Consider the following 16881-nt stretch of genomic DNA (forward strand, 5'->3'; position numbering starts at 1 on the left):
TTAAGCTTTCAAACATTAGTTCAAAAGTTGTTTAATTCAGATCTTAAGTACAAAATTTTCCCTGTACATACCAGGCATAGAGACACATACTGTATACACTATCCCAGCTGAGTATACATTATCATGAACTTTTTAAAGATCTACAGCCATTATGGCTATTAACCCATGGTATACAGTTTCTTGTGACAGCAACACTCTGGTATACCACTCAAGTGAGCAGTTTTCATGTGATCTTAGAAATGAATTTGACTATTGAGGGTGATATGGCTGAAAACTCTCCGTTCGTACACAAAACTTTGTTCAATTTCCAGCCGTCACTGGTAGCATTCCAGATGAAATGCTAACGGTTGCTGTGGTAGAAATGAACTCCTTCATCACAGATCAAATATCAAACTTTGGAACTGTCCCATCTTCAATGGTTAGTGCAACCAAATCAGACATGCATAAACAGTGTACATTATATTAAGATGTCACTATCTGACTCACTGCCTGGTTAGCCAACTGGCAGATGTTTTGCTCGTGTAGCTTTTAACTCCTAACAAGTGCGACATACAGAATAGTTCCAGGATCCCAGACCACGTGTGTACTTCAGGTTGAATTATTTCGTAGCTGGATATCAGATCACAGGAGCTGAAACAGCAAGATATGGAATAAGCTAGGATTAAAAGTTTTTAGAACTTCAGTAATCACTTGTAGTCATCCCAGAAGTTTGTGTAATATTTTCAGCTGCTGATTTCTCATTGAAGTTTGTGAATGTATATAAGAGGTAGTAGTGAGCTTAGAACTGGTCCTTCTGACAAATCCCACTGAGCTCTGAAAAGGCCTTAGTTAAGAATTTAAATTGGGATGAGGAGTGCTTGGCCCTATGCTCTCCAGATCAATTCTGTTAGTGGTAAGGTGCAGTTGAACCTGTTTGATCGAAAATGTTATCATGTAACTGTCCTTTCCCTGTATTTTTCTCCTGCAATTATTGGTGTTGCTTTCACCGTTGACCATCTTCAAAAGATGAAATATGCGTGATTGGGCACAAGTGGCTTGAATACCGCAGGGATGAGTGATTTAGAGAAAACTTATCTATATTGTAGTGATAGTCTGTTGTATTTAAGACAATTTGCTTTAATATGGAATCAACATCTAATGCTTCGTTGTCCCTACCACTATTGCCACCAGTTATAGGGCTTTATCCACAACTTCATCATTGTTCATCAATTCAAAATGCTGTGTGTAATCAATCTGGCATTACTGTGCATCGGAATTCTCGCTGGGGGATGGAGTGCTTTGTAGTGTAGCTATGTACAAATTTTTCAATCTTCATTATGCTTTGTTGAGAAAAGTTGATGAAAATTGTGAGAGTGTCCTATTAACTGGTGTGTACAGCACTTTACTATCCTAACCTTGATTAAAATGGCACAGGAACTACTTACTTTCTCACCCAAACCCGAACCTCCACATTTTCTTTTTTGTGATTTTGGTTGGGAGGCCCACAGCTTCTATAGTTACGAGTGCCAATCTGATTTGGAATAAAGGATACTTGATAGAGTGTTGCAGAAAAATATAATTTAATTGAATTAAATCGGGGCCTTGTCTTTTGATAGTCTCTCTGGAAGGCAAGATCAACTAGGTCAAATTCCAAGTTGCTTCTGCTGGCAAAATAGCTAGCGTGCTCAAGTTCTTTCTGGCCTGGTTGCTTCTGTTCCTCTGGACTCTGATTGGAGTTTACCTTCATTGCATTGTTATAATAGAACCCACCCTATCTTGTCCTTATCTGATTTTCGAATTACTAAATTTTTATATTACTATGGTCTGGCAATGTTTTTGCATTCACTGATCTTTTTGTAGTGAATCTGATGTTATTGTTTATCCTATCCAATCCTTTGGATTTTGGTGTGCCTAAACATTTTTTTAAAAAGTGCCTTACTAGCCCACAATTTGTATGACTTGCATGATACGGTACGATTTTAACTAATGCATCAATCAGACTCCTGTCTTTAAGAAAAAGATGATGCATCAATTTAAATAAATTGCAGATTTTAAGACCTGCTGCCCGTATTTTTTGTTGGGGGTAAAAACAACGGTGTCATGGTTAGGTTCATTGCTGTTTTGCTTACGCTGATGGTGCTTTTGACTGTGGGGCTAGATCCATGTGAGAGTATGGGGAGGAAGACTACGGAGAAGTTGTTACTAAACAAACTTTGGTCAGATCTACTGTTTGCCTCTATAGTTTGTAACTGGCATGTCTTCAGAGGTAAATGAATAAATCTTTGATTGCATCCGGATTGCTGTGGATTTGAAAAGTGCAGTGTCAACATTTTTAGATCTGGATTGGTGGTGTGCAATTTTTTTTGTATCCTGATTGGTGTGGATTTGAGTTTAGGATCTGGATTTGTGCAAAATAGGGATTGGTGCTGTTTCCAGTATAGATTGGTTCAGAATTGGTGCAAGTTCGGGAATAGGTGCATCGCTGTTCTGTTCTCAGAGCAAAGTTCAAGAGTTTGAGAATATTGAATTGAAATCCTTTTTGGAGTTGATTTGGAACATGTTTCAAAATTCATTGCACTTCTGTGCTGAAATCTAGATTGAGGCTTTGAAATGATGCATTCATTTAGACAGACCTAACTTCAGGGAGACAGGGCAAGTATAAGCAGCAAGGTTTGTTTTTTTTAAACAATCCCTTTTTAAACCTGATCAGAGCAGGAGCTTTTACTTCTGTTTTTAGAATGGCATAGCTGGCCCCTCAGTCAAAACCTTAGCACTCGTTGGCTACGTTTTTTCCTTTCGAAAATTTTTGTAAGCTAAAAGATGAAATTTGTGATTTTTTTTGGAAAAGAAACTGGACTATGTATACCAATTTTATTGTGATGAAACAATTCAGTGTTCCAAAACTGTTGTTTTTTGTATGCAATTGTATATCTTATTTATTTTGACTTTGCATGTTTTGTAATTGTGGGGGGAAATCTTTTTTTGCTTTTAAAACATTTTGTATTTTATTTTTGACTTTGGGGTCGCAAGGAGTAGCTGTTTTTATACGCATTGCATGCAAGAGAGAACCCTAGTTAATGTCTACACGTAGTGTTTGGCAGTTATTAAAATGAGGCGGAAAGCTGTATTTCTGGTAAAAACAGCTGTATGACAACTGGAGCTTAAAACACCTTATCCTGTTTATCGCATGTCTGATTTTCCTCTGAGTTGTTTAGTCTGTGGCCTGCTCTACCTGCAGCTTAATTGAGACATATGTTGTATTCGCGTTAGAACATGCATTCATTAAAGTGAGAAATTGTTAAATTAGAAGTTTTTTTTGACATTGCATCATATCCGTGATATGCGCTCCATCCAGAGCACTTGAGGCAGAAGTTATTCAGTATGGCTGCCACTTGGCGGCTTTTCAAGGTTCCGGCAGTTTTGAGATTGCTGTTCGTTGACCAATACCCATTCGTTTCTTGATATTGTACTCTTGGGAAGAAAGAAAAAAACAACGTGCAATAGATTAATGGGTTGTTTGACATTTTCACAAGTGGTGTGATTATCTATTCGTTTGTAAGAGGTTGAAAGCATATTTGATCAAGGGGCTTTGATGTTGCTGGATCTTCCACCATTAGTATTAGTAATGGGTGTTTAGTTGCAAAGTTTGTCTGATTAGTTATGCTGATATTCATGGCATGGTCAAAATTGGCACGAGACAGCATGCTGAAAACTATTCTTTTTACCTCTGGGAACCTGAGCTTAAAACTTGCTTGAACTGCTGGATGGAAGCAACTCTCTGCCAGCTGTAAGAATCCTCTGTGAATAATTTTCAGAAATTTCAACCCTGTTCTTAATGGGAACAAATTTGCGGCACAAAGCTACTCGTGTGCCTCAACTTGCAGTTTCTCTTAGAGATCACAGGAATATTTGATACAATAAATATGGCCACATGATCATACCAGTACAATGGAAAAGGATGCTGCTATGAGGCTGGAGCATAATAGAATTGGCTTTATTTTGTCTGGCTTGTGCTACGTTCTGAATGGTGAATATTGATGCTGCGAGTGGGCATCAGAGGTTTGACTTTTTGTTTCAATTAGTCAGCTTAGCTTAGCTTCGCTTATGCAGCAGAAGAATGTTGGTTAAACTGTGTGGCTCGAGATATGTTGCTGTTAACGATCCCTATCCTCTTGTCCATTGGTCAGACCTAGTTTCTATGATCTAATGGTGTAGCTTGGCCTAACTTATTTGGCAAACTAGGAAAGTAAAAGGATGCTTACAGTCTGTGGCCTGGATTTATTCCACCATCAGCCTGATGCTAAGGTTGTTTCTTTGTAGGTATACAAATGGGTAGTATCAGCCTAAAGATCCTGATTCTTCCATTTGTAATCTTGCTGTGTGACTGGTGTCAACTGTTGATGAGTAGGAAATGCAGTAACGTTACACCATGGGACGCGCAACATGGCAACAAGTCTTGAGCAATTTTATTCTTGGGTAAACACTTTCCAAGTCACTTAGGTCAATCTTAAACGAGTACGGTATTTGTGTTCGGCTGTAAAACTGGTCTGATTTTCTGCTTGGGATTTGGGACTCTTTCAGGTGATCTCCAGAGATATCTGACAGTTCCCCAGCTGTGTCTGTATCAGTTTTGAGACAGAGTGACTTCATAACCAACTTTTCCAAGACTGAATTTGCAAATGCTTTGAAGTGTTAGGATATAGTGTCTTTATTCGGCTTGCAATTAAACTTAATTACATCGATCACCAGAACAAATATTTTAAGTGGAGGCATTCTTGGAGATTTCCTAACTGTGCAATCCCTAGTTGTAGCCATTCACAGACGGCCGAAGTTTTTTCATGGACACTCCCCCTTGGATATAAAGGGGATTGTGGCTAAATGAAGTCGGCAAAATCTCTTCAAACTGCCATCTTTCATTAGCCATTTTCACCATTATAACTCTCCCCCCCCCCCCCCCCCAACACATTTATTAACTGGATATTGATTTTTACCAGAAATGCAGCTTTTGTAGTATATATAAAAATATATTTTTTACTCTTTCTACTTTTCTAGTTTAATATGTATCTGATGCATGTTGACTTTCTATATTTCAGGTTAAATTATATATGTATTTTTTTTACTTTGTATAGTTTTCTACTTTTCATCAGTTCTCAAATAAAACACGTTTACAAACAAGAATGTGCTTGCTTGCTGGGTTGAGTTATATGCTGTCTGGGTCTGTGTAGGGCCTTGAATCAAAAATATATGACAAACCTTTCAGCAATGTGATGTACCTCATAGGTGACCAGCTAGACAGGTAAGTTGTTGATGCATCCAAAACGCAGGTAATTTGAAACTGAGTCTCTGATCAAAAAGTAATAAGATGAGAAACTACATTGCATATTCTATTTCCCACTGCATTTTATTCTAAAGCAGGTCCAATAGCATTGCGAATAAAGGTCAAAATACAAGACAAAAATGAGTATAGTTGGCTCCCAAGACCCCTCTCTGGGCCACCTCCAAGTCCATCTGCTTACTGCTGTCTAGTATCTTCATCCCTACCAAGCAGTCCAAGCCAAGTTGTGATCACTTTGAATGTGGAGAACTTCCTTGTGCTCTTCCCCCGTCTAGAATTAATGCTCCAATAGTTGTTCTGAGGTAATAATTTAAACTCCGATTTCAAGCACTTTTCATCTAACATATTAGGTATAGCACTACAAAAATGTGTATTATATTTATAAAGAAAATGTACTGGTAGGAATGTGACATTGAGACAAGATTGCTAATGTTGGAAAATGCTGTTGGTAAACATTCCAGTAATTCAGTGGAAACTTTCTACAAATTTGGCTGAAAAGATAGATAACTCTTCGAGTCAGAGGTTTGCAACATGCAAGCAGGCCCTTTGACTCAACTTGTCCATGCTGCCCAGTTTTTACCATTAGCTAGTCAATTGCCCAAGTTTGGCCTATATCCCTGTATACCCATCTTACCATTATAACCATCGAAATGCTGTTGTAAAGAGAGAATTGTACCCACCTCTGGCAGCTCACTCCAGACACTGGCCACCTTCTGGAAAAAATTGCCACTCTGGACTCCCTTTGTATCTCTCCCCTCTCACCTTGAACCTATGCCCTCTAGTTTTAGATACCCCAACCTTTAGGAAAAGATGTTGACTATCTACCAGATCTATGCCCCTCATTATTTTATAGACCTCCATAAAATCACCCCTCAGCCTCCTATGCCCCAGGGAATAAAAGTCTCAGTCTATCCAACCTCTCCTTAACTCAAACCATCACGTCCTGGTAGCATCCTAGTAAATCTTTTCTGCACTCTTTGTAGTTTAATAATATCCTTTTTATAATAAGGGACCAGAATTGCGCACAGTATTCCAAGTGTCTTGTACAGCTTCAACAAGACATTCCAACTCCTGTATTCAATATTCTGACCAATGAAACCAAGCATACCGAATGTATTTTTTACCAGCCTGTTCACCCATGACTCCACTTTCAAGGCTATGAACCTGTGCCCCTAGATCTTGTTCTATGACTCTCCCCAGTGCCCTACCATTAACTGAATGTCATGCCCTGGTTCAATCTACCAAAATGCATTACCTCCTATTTATCTAAATTAAACTCCATCTACCATTCATCAGCCCACTGACCAATTGATCAAGATTCTGTTGCAATCTTAGATAACCTTTTTCACTGTCCACTGTGCCACCAATTTTGCTTTTGGAATTGTCAAATATAAATCTTAAATTTTTGGTATGTTAGTATGTTATGTCTGAATGAAATATTGGAAGCAAGAAGTGTTTATATGCATCTTTTTTATTTGTTCACGGAACGTGGGCATCGCTGGTAACTAGCATTTATTGTCCGTCCCTAGTTATCCTTGGTGGACAGTTGAGAGTCAGCCACATTACTGTGGCTCTGGAGTCACGTGGGCCAAACCAGGTAAGGTTGGCAAATTTCCTTCCCTAAAGGACATTGATGAACTAGATGGGTTTTTATGACAATGGACAATGGTTTCATGGTCATCAGTAGATTCTTAATTCTAGATTTTTGTTGTTAAATTTAGCTTCCACCATCTGCTGTGGCGGGATTCGAATCCGGGTCCCCAAAACATTAGCTGAGTTTCTGGGTTAATAGCGACAATATCACGAGTTCATCACCTCCCTTGAACGTTAAACTATTATTTTTCAAATTCCTATTTGATCAGCTTAAAAATATTAACATGGTGGAGCAGTATGCCATGAACAATTCTGGGAGAATTGCAACTTTTGCCACGGTGGTGTATGAAGGATGAAGTACTCTACTTTGAGGTAGAAAATGGAAAGCACTTCGGACCCGGCATCATTTTTGATTCTGCCCCATTGAGGCAACTGCAGTAACACACTACCACCCCCTATCCCCAAGAAATCCAACCTGTGTTCAGATGCAATATAGTTAAACTGTTACAGACCCCAAAACACACTAGCAAGTTGGATTTGAGGTTGAAGTTAATTGCACTTGGATAGCATCATATCCAGTGAAAATGTCGTTGCACTCGTAATCCAACGACCCATACTAAATCTCTGGGGACACTGGTTCAAATCCCAATGTGGCAAATGTTGAAATTTAAGTTCAATTAATAAATCTAACCATGAAGCCATTGTCAGTTGTCACATTTTGAAAATCTGTTTGGTTCACTATACCCTTCAGGGAAGGAAATCTGCCACCCTTAACCTGGCTAGGCCTACATGTGACTCTGGGTCCACAACACTGCTGTTTTGAAATGGCCTATCGAGCCACTCAGTCGGAGAAGGACCATTAGGGGTGGAGAGCAATGCTGGTCTTGCCAGTGACACCAACATCCTATGAAAGGATAAAGAGAAAAACAATCAAAAGGTTCATTTGTTAAGCAGAAGTGGTAGAAAGCTGAGTGACATAAATAGCATTGAGATGAATGACCAAGTAATCATTCTGGTGGTGTTGGTTGGGAGCAATATTAGCCAAGACATTAAGAACCTGCCTTTGAAAAGCACCAGGGACCTTTAATACCTATGTCTATCAGATATTGATTTAATGGCTCATTTGAAAGCTGGAACATTTACACTGCTGCACTCCCTTGGCACTGTACAAATGTGTCAACCCAGGTTAAATGCTGAACACGTGGGGTTGCTCAATTCTAAAGCTCAGCTGTTATTATAACAGGTGAAGTCAGCATAAATCGTCAGCTCTTTTTAAATAACATTGGAAGGAAAATCAAGAAAAACTGGGGTAAAGGCAATATAAACCATCTAGTCAAACTAACTAGGTTAATTTAAACTCCATTTATCAGTGTTACCAAAAGGATGCAATAGCTGACTTTGTGTAAACTGCATGAAAAAATCTCTGATGTTAATGGTGACTCAGTAGTTAGCACAAGCACCTCTGAGTCGGAAGATTGTGGGTTCAAGTCCCACTCTAGAGATTTGAGCACAAAAGTCTAAACTGGCGCTCCAGTGCAGTACGGCAAGGATGTTTATATTGTCGGAGGTACAGTCTTTCAGACAAAATATTAAACCTAAGTTGGTCTGCATTCTTCAGATGGATGGTAAAGATCCCATGGCATGACTTTCAAGAGGGGCAACGATCTATCCTTTGTGTCTTGGCCAACATTCATCCTTCAACCAACATCACAGTTGTCTGATCATTATCACATTGTTGTTCGTGAGACCTTGCTGTGTGCAAATTGGTTGCCATTTTCTTACATTGCAGTAGTGTCAACGCTACAAAAGTTGGTTGTGAAATACTTTTGGATGTTCTGTGGTTATGAAAGACCTAATGTAAATGAAGTTTTTATTAAATCCATTGTAAATTAAAGTTAAGTTCATTTGATGATCAAGACTTTATCTTGTTGGCATTGAGGTAATGACAGAACATTGCATTTCTGAACCATTTTTTATATCCTTGTGTAGTTCCCTCAATTGGGTTGGAATTCTGTCAACATTTCTACAATATTGAAATAGCCATTTAAAAAAGAAGTACCTTAACTGTAAGGGCTACCTTCTGCCGTCCCTGAAGGCGGGGTGTGCCTCTCCTTGACTGTACAACGGTTAAGCCAGCTGATTTTCCCTGGCCATTTCTCCCTCTGCCTCATTCCTTCACCCTTCATTCTCTTGTTCTCTCATCATTCCCTGTTCCCTCCATTTTATTCTCTTCCCTTCCTCGCCCCATTTGTTTTCACTTTCCTCCCCATCCCCATAGTCTTCCCCTCCCCAAGTCGTTGATGCCAATTTGCAGCCCCGATTCCACTCCTAGTTCTAATTGGGAGCAGATGCCTTTTGATGCTATGCTGCATGGCTGGGTCGAAAGTCAAGCTTGGCCCAGATTAGAGGGCTGCCATATTAATTTCAGTAAAAAGTCTCACAACATCAGGTTAAAGACCAGAAGGTTTATTTGCTAGCACAAGCTTTCGGAGTCTCGTTTTTTTTTCAAATGAGGAGTGAGACTCTGAAAGCTTGTGCTGCCAAATAAACCTGTTGGGCTTAACCTGGCGTTGTGAGACTTCTTACTGTGCTTACCCCAGTCCAATGCTGACATCTCCGCATCATATTAATTGCTTCCATAGCTCAGTGCCTTTGGGAAAAGAAAGATGCAAGCTGTAAAGACAAAATGATTATAAGAATGTTCGATGATTCAATTTGCTTAAAATTCCAAGATTTTTGTGGCCAAGAGAAAGTACATCAGTGACGCAGGCACACTCAAAAATTAAGAAATGGGGTCCCAATGCCAAATCCTCAGTGAGAATTGAGACATTTGGCAGGATATTTGAAAACCCTTCACCTCTCCAGCCATGTCAGCTGCTGCTGATATTTCTACCGATCACCAGGTGGTAACACTGTGAACATTACATTTGGTGGAGGTGCCTGCTCCTTTTATGCGAATGATGGTGTTTTGCACCATGCTGCATTTCTGGTGACTCCCTGAAGGCCCTGTGAAATTCCCAGACCAGGGAATAGCAGAGGAGCTAATACATTTCCTTTTAATGTTATCAAGAAAATGCAAAAGATGATTCATTGCTAAGATAACGGTGTGGATTTCTGTGGTTCTGTTTGAATAGTCAGCAAAATGCTGAAATCATTTGGTTCATTTTAGTATCTTGAAAATTAATTATCTGATTATAGAGGAGTCTCAAGTGTGATAATTCCCTCATTAAAAAAAAGTAGAAGTCTTTGAACAGCTGTGTATGTTGTCATGTAACATGTTAAATATGAAAACTTGCATCATTGTTTCTAGAGAACTTACCTTTGCCATTAATCTCCTGTACTGATTTTCATTTGTTTCCTCCCACGTCTTGCCCACTGATGTGCAAATTAGTTTTGATTTTTAGTTTCATCCACTGGAGATATTCGAACATGTTTTCCTTCTGTGATAGGATGATTGTGCCACAGCTTTCAAAGTTGTTGAAAGGTCGAACTTTTCCCCAAGAGAGATGTTGGCTAAATGATAGGCCCATCCTCAGTAACTACCAGTTAGCTACAGTGTAAATATGTGGCTGCAGTTTGGCTACTCATCTGAGCAATTTGTTAAATGAGGAAAATTACTGCCTGTTCACACGCACTCATCTGAAACTCAATAAAATGTGATCATAACCATCAGCTGTCAAGGCGCTGGGAAGCAGAAACCTTAGCTCCAGAGGGCGAGAGAAACAATTGTAGCCTGAATTGAAGTGTCTCCCCAATTTTTTCATTTTGCCCACTCATCCTTTTAGCCTGACCATCAACTGCAAGAAACAATGTTTAGGAGCTTCCCTACACTATCATCAATATCTGGTGTATAATTTGCCAAGTGAGTCAATGGAGCAGTTTGTATAAAAGCAGGAGCAGATAAAAGGAAAATCTTAAAAAGCACAAAACCCTTGGAATGCAAGGAAAATCTCCTTGCTTTTTGGAATGGTTAAGTCAGTGAATTAATGGCGTGGAATCTTCAGCTTTACGTGAAGCGATTGGGCACAAGCGAGCAAGATAAATTATGAACCTGAAGGGATCTGTTTTAAAGCAGCCTGGTCTAATTAATTCTGTTCTAACTACTCAAAATAAATCCTCTTTCTTACATTTTGGCACATGGAGTGTGTGGCACCCCATCAAATGTGTATCAAAGAGGCTCTTTGGGGAATTGTGAAATAATTTTATCTACTGGTGAAAGAGTTGAATGTAAATAAGGGCACACCTTTGGCTGGCTTGCTTCTCTGACTGCAACTGACAAAATCAAGGCTTAACCTGCTGAAGTTTGCTGTGGACACACGCTCCTTGGACATCTTTGGTGATGTTGGAATGGCTCTGCTGTTGAGCAACTCAAGCTGCCTTTATATTGGGCTATTTGCTGTTAGCATTCCCAACCTACACTTGTGCGTAGCAATAAGCAAAATCATGGCAAGCTTAATTGAGTTTCTCAGTCTGATGTTGCAGTATGCCCTGTTTTAGGAAAAAATACTTTTTGCCTGAGTCCTGTACATCACACTAGCTGCCAACAAACGAATAAAAGCAATTTGATAAGCAGTCCAATTTGAATTCTAAACTAAATTGGTGATAATGAAAGTAATGTTTCATGTGTTCAGATTTTTTTTTTGCTCCTCTAAAGTTGCTGGATCTCGTGTATTGTCCCAAAAGTGTGGTATCTATTCATCCCAGTGGCCATTCTTAATGTTTGATCTCTACTCTGAGTTAATGACGGCCTGATTCTGGCATCTTCCTGAACGTTTGCACAGATGCACTTTCTGGTATGACTTTATGGAAGATGGAACTGAAATGGAGAACCTTGACTTCTGTCTCTGCCACTAGCCCAGTAATGTTGAGGCGAATTGTAAGCTGTCAGCCATTGCCTCTCCACTGAGGGAACACACAAATCTCAAGACACACTCCTCCACTCCCCTGCTTGCGCATTCTCTCTCTTTAATTTGATGCATTGCATGCGTTAGCTAAGCTCTTTAGGTATGCACTTATTGCACTGACTCAGGTTAGCATTCGCAGAAAATTACTGGTCATGGTGACACAGTGCATGCGGGTAACTGGAATAAAAACAACTACTGGTTTGATAGGTGCTTGATGAAACTTCATGGCTTTGCAGTTTGTTGTTAAAGATGGGAGGTGGGTAATTTATATTTATACTATTTATATGCTATTTATACTACATTTGGTGCTGTGCTGAAGGAACAATATCTGAGCAGTTGAAGATACCCATGAAGGTAAAATGCAACTGAGAAAACAGTGGATTCTTGTAATTAAGTACCTGTCAGGTTTATTCATACAACTTAAAAAAGATGCCCTGCAGCGTGTCCAATTTTTAAAAAAATCCATCTCTCAAAGAAATTCGCAAGAAATATTTTACCTAATTAAAAGCACAACTTTAGCGTTATTTATTTTGCCAATGGGTCCAGCTTTGTCAAATAGTTTTACCTATTTAGACAAATTTAATTTAATTTCTACTTATGGTAGCTTCATACAGAGCTTTGTAAAGCTAAGAGGTTCATGTTGAGAACCTCAATGTTCTGTTTCAAAGCAAAATTCTCAAAAGCCATCCATTTTAAACCCAACTCTTTAAATTTCTCAGAACAAACGTTTGGTTACTTTTATTTAATATTCCCCCCATGGCTTGGTATTAAATTTGTTCCTTGCATCTTGAGATGTGTGCCATATAAGTACAGGTTTTTGTAATAGATCTCTCAACTTCAGAATGTTTGTCCATGTATAGCATTTAGCAACTGGGATGCTATACGTTTATCTCTTGGGCTGTCTGTGCACGTAGACTCAGTCCATTTTAAACTTTATTGGTACACATGATAAAAGCAAATTACTTCAGATGTTGGAATCTGAAACCAAAAGAGAGAATGCTGGAAAGTCTCAGCAGGTCTGGCGGCATCTGTAAGGAGAGAAAGAAGCTGATGTTTCAAGTCCAGATGACCCTTTGTCAAAGCATTTTCTCTTTTGGAATATATGACTTCTGTTTTAAGTCTTGTAGTTTCCAACCTGCAGAAGATTGTGGTCAAAGGCATTTGTTGCAAACACTTTGCGGGGTAAGCTACTAACAAAGTTGAACCAGGGATGGAGAGAGGAGCTGGTTGGAAACTCTGTTGTGACTTCCTCAAACTTAATTTAATGTTACTTCCTTTAAGTTTAAAGTTTATTTGTGTCACAAGTAGACTCACATTAACACTGCAATGAAGTTACTGTGAAAATCCTCTAGTTGCCACACTTCAGCGCCTGTTCAGGTACACTGAGGGAGAATTTTAGCATGGACAATGCACCTAACCAGTCCACCTTCCTTCCATGTGTACTGCTTTCTACTCCATTGCAAGACAGCTTTGTTTTGGACCACAGATATTTTTATAACGGTTAAGGGAAAACAATGGTAGAAAATTGTTTTGTTGGTAAATTTTCAGCATGTGCAAAACACTTGCGTTCAAATTTGCTGTAAATTATTTTGAAGGAAGTGTTTGAATCATTTAACTAGATTTTCTGCAAGATAATACAATTACGTGCTCCACCTAGATTTATGTGGTAGGCGTGCTCTCTGGGGGAGGAAAAAACAAAGCACATAAAAGACAAAGCCCACAAATACCATGATGCTGTCTGTGTGCAAGGAGGTGTAAGCATTTAAGTGTTTCTTCAACCCCTAAGGACTTGACTCTTGTTTATAATGTGTTGAACCTGAGTTCAAAAATCACTTTATTATCTATGCCACAAGCAATCCTTAATGGATTTGATTGTGATCCTATTAATCCACAGGACAGTGCTACATGTATCCTGTTAATGAGAATGCTAATTAAAATGAACTGCTCAGGACAGCCATTCCCCTTGCGTTACATTTGGGGAAACCATGATCCTGTGATTTCCTCATCCTTGGATCAACAGCTGGTAGCACAATGGGCAAAAACAGTCTCATGCATGTAGTTAACCAGATTCAGTGACTCTCGACGCTCATTGTTTTTTGTGAGCAGACAAAATATTGTTTGCACAGCTGAGTTGCTGTTACATAACTGCCTGCTGTTGAATTTAGAAGACACAGCTTGATCAGTTCACAAATCCTGTGAGAGATGGGGCAATCGGCTCACAGGATTGCCGGGCACAGTTTGCATTTGCAATTACACACAATGATTATTTAACCACAGCTGCCCCACCACGGGGAGACATTGAAGCAAAGGAACTTGTCGACTATCTCTTTACTAGTAGAGAAAATGTCCATTTGCAGCTAGTTACAATAAGACCTAGAGCCATGATGCCTGTATCCCTTTATATTAGGAAAAGGAGGCAAAATTTATTGGGGCAGAGCAGAGGATGGCACCCAAAGTGCAAGAACGAGCTTCTGGAACATAAATCTTGAACTAGCGCGGTTTAATTATTGAGCACAGAAGGAATAATGTGCAGCCAATGCATATCTTAATAGAATATAGTTATACAGCAATACAACACAACCGGTCCATGCCAACCACGGTGCCTTCCCAGCTAGTCCCAATTGCCCATGTTTGGTGCCTATCTCTCTCTTAGAATAAGACTTTGCAAACCGAGGTGCCCTGGTGAAGTAGGTATTTCTGAGATGCTCATTAATTTCATAAGAAAAGTGGAACCAAGTATGACGCTGAGGAGGTCTGGGGATATTTGTTACATTATCAATGTAGAATTCAGGTTCCTAAAGAAAGGAAGGACAATTCAGAGGGGACATCTTCAACTGGGCAAACCACGCCACTTGACGACATAACATGTGCCTACCTTGTTGGCTACAGGTGGATGAAATCGGGTGACAGTTCAAAGAAATGGGTGGGGGGGGACGGAGTTTGGTGGAAATCTATCCCTATTTAAAAGCAAAAATTAAATTCCTACTCTACAACAAAGGCTGCTATGCATTTTTTTTGGGGATGTGAACACAACTCTTGCTGTAACCTGCTGTGAGCAGGCCCTCTGTTGGAGCTGTTTAAAGAGGAAAAAAATGTCAGCTGGAGCTCTTTTGTGTACAGTATGGATTAGATGTGGTTGTCCGTCAGCCAGCACATCTCAATTTCAACTCTCTTCTGCAGAGATGCCACCTAAAGCCAAACATGGCAGCCACAAGAGTCGCTCTGGACGGGAGCAGAAGAAGGTAGGAATAACCGATGGGCTGAGACTGCTACTCTTTGTATACTTGTGGGGTGGGTCGGGGGGGGGGGGGGGTTTGGATTTAACATCTCTTCACTTGCTACTTTGAAAACCTGCGTAAGATGAGTAAATTTACCAGACACTGCTGTTACTGCTCTGACTGCATTTTCTGTTGCTTCTCCCTCCTCACACCTGACTGTAAATGTTTCCACTGCTATTGGCCAAGGGAATCAGCTCTTCTGATGTGTTTAAAAGTTGGCCCATTTTGTGATTCCCCTGAGAATGGGATCATCGGTAACTGTGAGCTTGATCTTGCAGCTTTCGCTTTCCGCATAAGACTCTAGAGTAAGGCCCCATCACTCTGTTTTTAACCTTGAGATATTACTTTTGGCGGGGGTGGGGATGAGGAGGCTTGGGAGAGATTGCCTATGGGCTGCACACACTTGTGGAATATGATGCATCTCAGAGGTGCAGGATTGCCTTTCCCCTTCCCCCACAAGTTACTCATCAGCTCAGAATTAAGCTGGGGCTAATTTTGCAGCAGGGAAATCTGATGCCTGTGTCTTCTCTGGTCGGTCACTTCCTTTTCACCTCTCGAGTGACGCCAAACTATTTGCAAGTCGGTTGTTTGCTGCAGCTTTGGTCAGAGGTTTTGTGCAGAAGGAATAATGCTGATGGGCAATGTAAAGAAGAAAAGGGACTGTAAATGTTTGTTTTCCATTTGGAAGGAAGAGAATTGTAATATAGTATTTGTTAAAGATTTTTAGAGCCTTAGAGGAATTTAAAAATGAGAAAGCTCAGTAAAATGCTGGAAAAATGCTTTTCTTTGCTTCTCGATTGCTTGGTGTTATGTAAAATCCCTAAAGTTATAAGTTTTAAAGGTTATTTATTAGTCACAAGTAGGCTTACATTAACACCGCATTGAAGTTACTGTGAAAATCCCCTAGTCGCCACACACTGGCAGAGCCTGTTCGGGTACACTGTGGGAGAATTTAGCATGGCCAATCCACCTAACCAGCGCGTCTTTGGACAGTGGAAGGAAACACACGCAAACTCCACACAGGCAGTGATGCAAGCTGGGAATTGAACCTAGGTCCATGGTGTTGTGAGGCAACAGTGTTAACCACTGTGCTGCCCCATGCAGAACAGAAGAGGCCATTCTTAATCTGCACATGGACATGAATTTGAAAAATGTGAATGTCAGAAAGCATTCTCATAAATAATTGTACCATGCTTGAAAGGTTAAAATTTAGTAAGTGTCACCAAGTGTTAGTTTAAATGAACAAGTTCAAGACCTGCCAACTTCTCCTTCCCCTTGTGTTTATCAGCACTGCTGGTAAATCATCAAAAATCTGTAAAGTTTGTAACATGCATATCCCTAGGAATGACGGAGTTAGACTCTTTATTCCTCAAGCCTGCTTCTCCTGTTTAGTTAGATTATGGTTAATCTGTACCTCAACTTCATTTCCCTTGCAAGAATTTGTTAATCCACTAGTATCCACGGCATTTGGCGGGAAGTAGTTTCAGATTTTTGCTACCTTTATGGGGCACGAGTACCCCTGAATTTCCTTCTAAACAGCCTGGCTCTAATTCTAAGACTGCATCCACTCCTTGGCAATTTCCCCAGGGAGAGGAAACAGTTTGTATTTACTCAAATCAAATCTTTTTAACACTTAAAGCACCTTGATCAGGTCACCCCTAAATTTTCAATGTCGGGGAATACAAACCTTATTCTTATGCCTATGTGCAGCTCGCTGGCGAAATCTATTCATACCGTCAAACACTGTTCTCAGATGCTATTTTATACAAAGTCAAAGGATAATATTTCCAAA

At 39.9% G+C, this 16881-nt stretch overlaps 1 protein-coding gene across 4 annotated transcripts in view; it reads left to right on the forward strand.

Moving 5' to 3' along the window:
* The window catches only part of LOC145360983 (bromodomain-containing protein 4-like), a 157797-nt gene that overhangs the window by 123219 nt on the left and 17697 nt on the right, over nucleotides 1–16881 (forward strand). For all 4 annotated transcript variants that reach the window (XM_080216498.1, XM_080216496.1, XM_080216497.1 and 1 more), the window contains one exon: nucleotides 14992–15053. In XM_080216498.1, the coding sequence (XP_080072624.1) occupies nucleotides 14992–15053 (62 nt within the window). The remainder of the gene's footprint in view (nucleotides 1–14991; nucleotides 15054–16881) is intronic.

The sequence above is a fragment of the Carcharhinus amblyrhynchos genome, chromosome 33, assembly GCF_965287045.1.
Source record: "Carcharhinus amblyrhynchos chromosome 33, sCarAmb.v2.hapA, whole genome shotgun sequence".
In the NCBI taxonomy this organism is placed as follows: domain Eukaryota; kingdom Metazoa; phylum Chordata; class Chondrichthyes; order Carcharhiniformes; family Carcharhinidae; genus Carcharhinus; species Carcharhinus amblyrhynchos.